Source organism: Protopterus annectens, chromosome 8.part0 (assembly GCF_019279795.1).
Source record: "Protopterus annectens isolate FY-2018-M chromosome 8.part0, PAN1.0, whole genome shotgun sequence".
NCBI lineage: Eukaryota > Metazoa > Chordata > Ceratodontiformes > Protopteridae > Protopterus > Protopterus annectens.
The window spans coordinates 575,207,800-575,216,852 of NC_056741.1; the positions used below are offsets into that span (position 1 = coordinate 575,207,800).

The 9,053-nt window shown below is 38.6% G+C and overlaps 1 protein-coding gene across 2 annotated transcripts in view; it reads right to left on the reverse strand.

Annotated features, from left to right (window-relative positions):
• Positions 1-2,398, reverse strand: part of EFNA4 (ephrin A4) — an 864,452-nt gene extending 862,054 nt beyond the window's left edge. Inside the window, exon 1 of one of the 2 annotated variants that reach the window (XM_044080068.1) lies at positions 2,110-2,398. In XM_044080068.1, the coding sequence (XP_043936003.1) occupies positions 2,110-2,225 (116 nt within the window). In that variant the 5' untranslated portion in view covers positions 2,226-2,398. The remainder of the gene's footprint in view (positions 1-2,109) is intronic. The other variant, XM_044080067.1, reaches the window with a different exon arrangement.
• Between the last annotated feature and the right edge of the window lie 6,655 nt (positions 2,399-9,053).

The window sequence follows — 9,053 nt, forward strand, 5'->3', positions numbered from 1 at the left end:
CCAGAAAACAATTCTTTCAAGGTTAACGAACAGGGATCTGAACACACTACTTTAAATGCTTAAGTTTGTACCTACAAAAAGATACACGTACATCCACACAATCATCATATATAAATTCCTTTCACTCAATTATCTAAAAGCAGCCATGTTACAGGTAATAACAGACTAAGGCCAAATACTTGACTGAAAAAAATCATAGCTAAAGCTCAAAATAATCAAGGACAAACACTCACACACATACACACGTGCATACTTTTCATAGGTTGGTACTAGGCTATCGGCCCTAGGGCCTATACAAGCCTAGCCATAACAATTCCCTGGCTATTTTCTTCCCACAATATTTATTTCCCTGGACCTCTGTCTAGCAGGGCGACTGACGTGATTCCCCTGGGTGAATTTTCTACCTCCCATACAATCAAGGTTCCTTTTGAAGAGGACCAAAGAGGCGCTCTGCTTGACATGTATGGGCAGTCTATTCCAGAGTCTGGGGAGTCTCTGGGTCAGGTCATAACAGCTATAAGCTTTAAAAATTGCACATTCCATGCTGTTCCACGCTGAAAGGGTCTGTCACACGTTCATTGTCATGATTTTTTTTAATAAATATCCATGAGAAACAATACTGAATTATATTAACTCCTCAAAAAAAAAAATAAAAAGGCAACTTTATGAATAAAGTATAAAACAACACATTTTAACCATGTTCTTGTTTGAAGTTGTTAGCTGTGGTGTAATGGTGTAATGGTTGCACATTTTGTCCATTTGTTCCAAATTCTGGCAACAGAAGGTTCAGATTTGTGTGTGTGTGTGTATATATATATACATACCCACATGATATATATATATATATATATATATATATATATATATATATATATATATATATATACACACACATATATATATATATATATATATATATATACACACACATATATATATTACACACACATTATATATATATATATATATATATATATATATATGCATACATATGTGTATGTATGTATATAAATAAACATATGCACACGCAGCCTCAAAGATGTCACTGTGTAGACATTTAATACTAATTTTTAGCATCCCTAAACTTTTAACACGATATATTCATATACATACATACATACATACATACATACATACATACACACACACACACACACACACACACACAACTATATACATACCAGCGGGTCAGTGGAATTTTCTCACCTACTAATTATTTTTACTTCTAAATCTTAACTGTACAAAATAAACTATTTACTGTGTGTGTGAGCACGCACGTACAGGTCAGTGGAATTTTGTATTTACTCATTCTAACCAAGCAGTGCTTTCACCAAGTAATGGGTTCGAAATTCGTCTATGTAGTGTCCAAATCACATCCAAATGCAAATAAATTATCTCCTTTTAAAATTATAGAATTTACTTATTATTTTACTTCCAAAACCAGACTGTATAAAGTAACTTATTTACCAAATCATCATGGGGCATAAACGCAGTCCAGGCTTCTCGGGGAGCACTGACGAACTGATTATTACAACCTGGATAATAGTTTTCACACACACTATAGTCAGGGACAAAATGTTTAAATACGGCTAGCTGCTCGCTTCACAAAATTAGAATAAGAAGCATGGACCTACGTGGTTTTTAGTACTCAGGATTGGGACAGAGCTGTCACTGTTCTGTCAAACATTACAAACCTGATATGCCAAAGCAAGACCAGGTAGTCATTACTTCTTGACTTCAATACAGTTGTTTTACAATGTCTACTACAGCATCCAAAATGTAAAGTTAGAAACTATTAGCGATTTGAAAAAAATATACCGAGTGGTGATAATCAAGTATCTAAAAAAAAACTCCGGAGAAACAAAATAAATACAAACAAAAGGCACATCTCAATTGTGCTTAAACGGTGGATATTACTTTTCCACTGACTTAACGCATTTAAATAAGCCCACCATTCACTATTCGCAACTGTAAATGAAAACTTCACGGCAAGTAAAGGAGAAATAAAGTACAAGGCAGCCAAAATTATCATTATCCTACAACAAACACTGAGGTGGGATAACGCGATCTCAAGAAAGCAATCCAATGTGTCCCAGATCCACCACTTACCTGGGATTTGTACTGTTCCAATATACTGTGTGCCTAATACCAGCGACCCTCCAGATCTCTTCCACCAGGATAAGTAGCAGTAACGCAGCTTGCGAATAGAGCGATGTCAGAAGCATAACTGTTGAGTTTATATATACATATATATTTAAACCATCAAAAGTTTAAAACCCTGACTGAAAAATGAAAAACACAACTCAGTTGTAAAAGCACTCAGCAAAACGGTACACTCCACACTTCAGGGAACAGCGCCGCACCCCTAGAGGGGCAAACTTTCAGCCAATCAGTAAGCTTGTAGGAAAGTGGGTGGTGCTGAGTCGGTCCCGCCGCCAAAAAGTTAAGAAAGTTTATAGTTTAACCCTTTAGAGGTAGATCGGGGATTACGTTTTCCCATTAATTTCTAAAGAGACTCCCACGTTGCCACCTTTGTGGAAAAAAAAACCTTCCGGGCTGTTGCTCATTCACTGAGAAGTTCGGTTATGCATGCTGTTGAAACTACTATGTATTCCAAGCTAATTTTACTTGTTCAATCAGTTTAGGAAACGAGGTGGATTTTCTTGTTATTTTTCAGAGGTGTGTCCTTAAAAGTAGCACTTAAATGTTTGTTCCCCCATTACCGTTCGTGAGTCTTTTTTTTAAACTCACTCGGTGTAGCTGTGTTTGTGATGGGACAATAATAGATGAAAATACATTCCAGCACTACAGTTGTGTGTAGTCTGTTTATGAATTAAGAAATAAGTAGTGCTAGAGCTGCACAAAGATAATGCATTAAAAAGGGAAAGCCACAGAAACGTTTTAAGGTTTGCCGTGGTCGCTGTGGCCTGTGGATATATGCAGGTGTACTTTGTGTGGAGGTGTGGTACTACAAAACAGTGCGAAAAATACTTGTGTCAGGATTCTTTGGGATATTTGTAAGAAAACTGTCTAAAACACGTACTTGTGAATTAACTTCAAATACGCCTTCCCATCAGTGCAACCTATAAACACAGGTTTTATAACATGCTTGTATGTGCTTTTTTTAACAAGCCAGGCGGGGTGTAAGAAATGTATCGGTGTGACGCTTGCATTTTTTTCACTCAGCACAGTAATAGTACGAAACCATAGAATACAGGCAGTACGATGGCAGCTGCAAAAACGTGTAAATAGCGTAAGGAAAGTATACTAATCACGCTTTAAAGATAGATAATGTTAGATTTTTTTAGTTGATCCTTACCGCCGATTTAGTAGGAATACAGCAGCAACTTTATCTTAATACATGGTTTACAAGAAAAAGGCATACTATGTTTATGGAAAACACTAGGCAGGAGTACAAGAATCACATTACTGAACTACTTGTAGCTAACTTTGCTATTCTCCCTAAATTGCCCTTAACTTTCTATCCCATACTGCTCTTAAATGATTATTTGGCAAGTAATCTTTTATCTTATAATGTAGTATTTACATCTACTTGGCCACGTACACTATACCAAACTCTCCTCAACTTTAGACTCTCAAAGTGCACTTTACAACTTTCCTACTATTGTAAAATGCTATGGGTCTAAACTTTTTTCTGTCAAAACACTCATTCTGATTTATCTTTAAATGATTCCTCATAGCATTGTATTGCATGTACCTTGATTACAATGTATTTGTATGACTATTTGCATGTTACCTTATCAATGTTTTTTGTTTTCTCACTATTGTATACGCAAACTTTTTTTTTCTTTCATTATGGTATACTCAAATGATGCATGTGTGTATGTTACTTTCTCGTATCTTGTGGAGATTTTCTCCCCAGGCCACCACTGAAAAAGGGGCCTTTCCCAGTCAATAAAACAAATAAATATGAAGACTGGATAATTTCCAGTAAGCCATGCAGCCATTTTGGGGGTAGAGGTGTAAGGTTCCCGGGCATACCTTTTGACTTAGTGCAAGAATGGTGGACAAAGCCAAAGATAATTGGGGAAGGGGAAGTGGGTGGGGCAACTTTTACAAATGGCTAGAGTAACAGGTTCAGTAGTAGCATGCATTTTCAGAAGGATAGGAATTCTGAACCATATGTCTTTCATTAATCCTTTATGATTTGCCAGAAAACCACACATTTTAAGAGAAGCAAACCACAATAAGGGGAAAAAAACACAATCTGAACATTTTGCAAAATTGTAGATAGCTGAGACTGAGAGGTGTGTTCCCAGAGGTATGCAATCAAGGATTTAGCCTCCATGCAGGTTTATACCAAGTGAATGGAGTACAGCTACAGTCATTCCACTGCATAAAGGAGGAACTTCCACAGGCCTAGGCAATTACAGACCTATAGGTCTGACCACCCTCATATGCAAACTAAGTTATAACTTATAGCAAGACTTATCATGGAACTAATCAATGCAGAGACATGGAACCTCAAAACACTGTATCCACCTAAGTTTGGATTTGTGAAGGGTAGATCATGCTTACACAAACTGGTGGACATTTTTATAAAGGTCACAAAAGCAATGAATTAAGGTAAAACAGTACACATGACATACCTTGACCTGGCTATAACCTTTGACACAATCACTCACTCAGACATAATAAAAAAGCTAAATACACTGGGGGAAAAACCTTAAGTCACCCACTGGATTGCCAGCTTACTTATAGGTAGGACATGAGAGATCAACACAGGGGAAGCTACTGCTGCAAAGAGACTTGTCACCAGTGGTGTCTCCCAGAGGTCAATGCTGAGACCGCTTTTCTCTGGCATCTACTTTTCTTAAGTAAAAGCCAGTACTAAAGGGCTCTGGCTGAATACCTTTGCAGGTGATTGCGTGCTAGGAGCAGTCACTGGATCCCCAAATTACTTTGCCATCCTGCTAGAAGGTTTGTCTCAAATAAAATAACTGGTGCCAGAATCATGGACTGAAACAAAATGCCAAAAATTATCATATCCTTTGGGAAGTTATCTACGTCAAGGAATTCCCACATTGTCAATACACTCCTAAGAGTTGACGCACTTTTTCTGGATTTGGGAATTTATGTGGACAGTGATCTAGCTTTTGACCAATATGTGACCACTGTCATACAAAAGTGCTTCTATATTGTGCAGTTTATACTCTGCCCTGATTAGGCCACTCTTTGAGTATAGTTCCCCCTTTGACATGTATCTGTTCAGACACATGCAACAACTGGAAAGCCCACTGAGATACCTTACCAAATGAATACAAGGCCTAAACAATATGTCCTAAATGGACCAATTCAAAGCCCTGTCACTATACTCAGTATCCTACAGATTGCTAAGAAGTGATCTGTGTCTGACATACAAGCCATCCTCTGAGCCAATATGGTGGACCTACTGGACATTAGAAAGTAAAATGGCATCAGAAATACTCTGTGTAGGTATCTAAGCTTCTTCTGCAACATGAACTGAATGTTTGGTGGGACAGGTGTAGCTTGGAGAGGATATCACTGCTATGAAACAGACTCCCCATCCATGTAAAGCAAAGCTCATATTCAAGGATAACTTTGACCTATGTATGGGTAATAGAAAATTTACCCCACGACTGCCTCCTGTCCTACCAATGGACAGAGACAGCTCCTGAATGGGTCTTCTTAAATTATCTATGGTATGATCCCAGTTATTCTCACTGGGAGTATTATATAATTATCGACAATGGAATGATTAAGACCAACCAAACATCAAATGAGATAAATTCAGGCACCAAAAGAAACTGACTAGGCTTAAAATGGCTTACAAGGGCAGCTAGTCTAGTACTTACACATTTGAACAGACACTGCCCAGGGATACAGGCTTACAAATATATAACTAACATTCAGAAGTGTTATATAGATAGAATTTAGATAGGTGGTGTGACAGCAGAATAACCTGAAGGGTAAGCAGATGGATCCATCAAACTGTTTAGTTTGCTGCATACTAATCACATAACTATTGTCGTTGCCTTTCTTTATACATTTATCATTAATCAGGTGAGACTGTACGTCTACCTTGCACAATTAATTGTGTATGGGTGTTACCATTTAAGCTAGTAATGATTAGCCCTCTTGTTCACACTTTTACATATCTTCAGGCAACAAGTTCCATTGGTGGGGAATTGCTACAGCCTCATTACCAGTTGCCAGATACTTTTGTGGAGGTCTGTCCGAACAGCATGTTAAGTCATGAACACAAAGAGAGCTGGTAATAATTACAGCAGTATTTTTGTATGAATAATGAGGCACTGTCACTTCCATGGGATCCGGGCACATGCTCGACTAGCATATGTCCGAATCACAAAACATCGAACACATACACGAAAGCGCTTAACATCGACAAGTGCTTCTGTGTATGTGTGCCTGTTTCGTAGATTGGACTACAGTGCGGATAAGGGAAAATTCCCTTTTCCCCACTGTAGTGCGATCTCGGAGTGAGAATAATAAAGTAGGGGGGGTGTAGATTTTTTTTTTGAACTACACATACACGGAAGCACTTTTTGATGTTGTGCGCTTTCGTGTATGAGTGTTCGATGTTTTGTGATTCGGACATATGCTAGTCGAGCATGTGTCCTAGACCCCACTTACATATAGCATACAGCTGGTGTTGATGGCCATTATTCAGCAGAACTGTCCATCTGAGAGTTTCCTGCAATATATGGTGATGTTCTGTACTATGGGCTTCAGTCTTATCTACTTATTTAGTTATCTGATGGCAAGCTGTTTCTACCGATATCATTGAGGCTTGCAACAAGGAAATGAAGGTGTCTGCCATATAACAGCTCAGGAAGCAAGGCAGTCATCACAACCTGAAATCTGTTGGAAAGGTTGCAGTGCTGGGTTTTTTTCCAGAATGGCTTTAGAAATAGAATGATACTGTTACTATTTAAGTCATAATAGATTGTTATGACTAACATCAATACAGGATGGAGGTATACATCTGAAGGTAACTGTGCAACAGTAACAATGTTCTGTACAGACTGCTTTACAGGTGATGGTGAGAGTGGGTGTCAAAAAGAAAAACTCAAAGAACTCTCTTAATCTTCTATTCTCCTACTGGCCAACAGTTTTCTATGGAAACTATTCTATGTGACAGCTCTCTCTGGTTCAGGGAAACTTTGCTATTTGCAATAGCTAACATGAAACTATAATCTTTTTAATACTTGAATGTGTCCCTCCTGCAACTCACCACCTCATCGCTTTCGCTTAATAGGTACACCTAAATACAGATGTTTTTTTCTTCTTCATAAAAAATACATTAATTGTGTATATTTTGGTTAATAAAAAACTATTGTACAAATTTTTTTTTAAATCTGCACATCACGTCTTTAGGTATATACCCTGTTTGCCTCCTTATACCATGATTTCTGGTTTTCACTTCCCTCCCAGTATCCTAGGACACTGGGAATCAGAAGGAATGAATTATAGGCCAAGCAGGGATGGGAGCTTGAGGGTCACAGGAGGGATGGGGTAAAAAAATAGAAACTAGTATTTTTAGATTAAGGAAGAACTGTAATCACTAATGTTCACCTCTTGAGTGATATGGGTGGCATAGTAGTGCAGCAGTTAGTGTCGTCTCCTCACAGCAAGAGGTTCTCTGGTTCGATTCTTGGCTGGGGTGTCTTTTGTGCAGTCTGCATGTCCTCCCTATGTTCACGTGGGTTTTTTTCCGCGTGCTCCGGTTTCCTCCAACATTCCAAAATGCATGCATCTGGAGCATTTCTCCCTGGACCTCTGCTGAAAATGGTCTCTGTCCCAGTTGGACTTTCCTGGTAAACAAACATTAAATAAAATAAATTATACAGCTTTATTACTGCCTGCTAGAATACAGTGAGTTGCAAGTTAAGTTTTTGTATTTTTCTTACCTGTGCCTCCAGTGGAAATTGTTGGTTTGATTTCTTAATCCTTAGTTAACAAAATAAATAAATGTGACTACAGTATGTTTATTATTATGGGACAGAAATAATAAACTCTTAGTGTATTCAGGTGGGGGAATATATCATGCACAGTTTAATTTAAAATATTGTAGAATATAATTTGGGTATTGGTAGTAGCTGTGGCATTATAGTAATTTGCTTATTAATAATAGAAATAAATGAAATGGCTTCCTGTTGTAGACATTTTGATCCTAAATATGCTCCAGTCATCCTGAGTTCATTTAGTAGCCTGTGAGTTGGAGGATCCAGCTGGGGAGGAATGACAACCTTGGGGGAAGGGTACTGGCCTACTTCCATTGCAGGAGTGCCAGCTGGTAGGAAAGCTCAGTACTGCATCTCCTGAAAATGGCACATAGGACTGAGTGGGTGAGCTCACCAAAAAAGTGAATAGGCATGTGATGCCTCTGCACTGGCCCAATAATCAAGGAGCCTCAAACCTCACCACTAGCACCAGTGAGGGTCGTGCACATTGGGAGGATGACAGGTACACACAGAGTAAAGTACAATTTCCCTTAAGAGCACACAGAGATCACAGTCAGTCTGGGACTGGTTTCTCCATCTTTCTCCAGATCCTCAATAAGACCCCCTCCCCAATGGCACAGTTATAGGGTTAAGATCTCAGCCGAGTGGTCAAGCCAAAATCTCCAGCACCCTCTCTGTCCAACCAGTGCTTCGTGTCCCTGCCCAAGTAGCTGACACACACACACGCACTTTGAGATTAGATTTATATTCAAACACACAGACAATCCTGGGGAAGGCTGGCACAGGTTCACTAGCTATGCCCCCTTCTGCCCAGACTATAAGGTAGTACCAGCTGCCACCAACCCCTCTTATCAGCTACTATAAGGTCCTTTCCAAAGGGTGACCAATTCTACTGTGTAATGTTATTATTATCCAAATGGTAAGTGTGTCCATGACTTTTAAGGCTATTTAGGAGTGGCCTGTACAGTGTTACCAGATACATATACAAGTACTCTAAGAGCTTAAATATCTCTAAACAAACCAGCCACAATTAAAAGGTTTAAATATATTTAATAATAAATAATAAAATCACAAGACAGTGCTCAA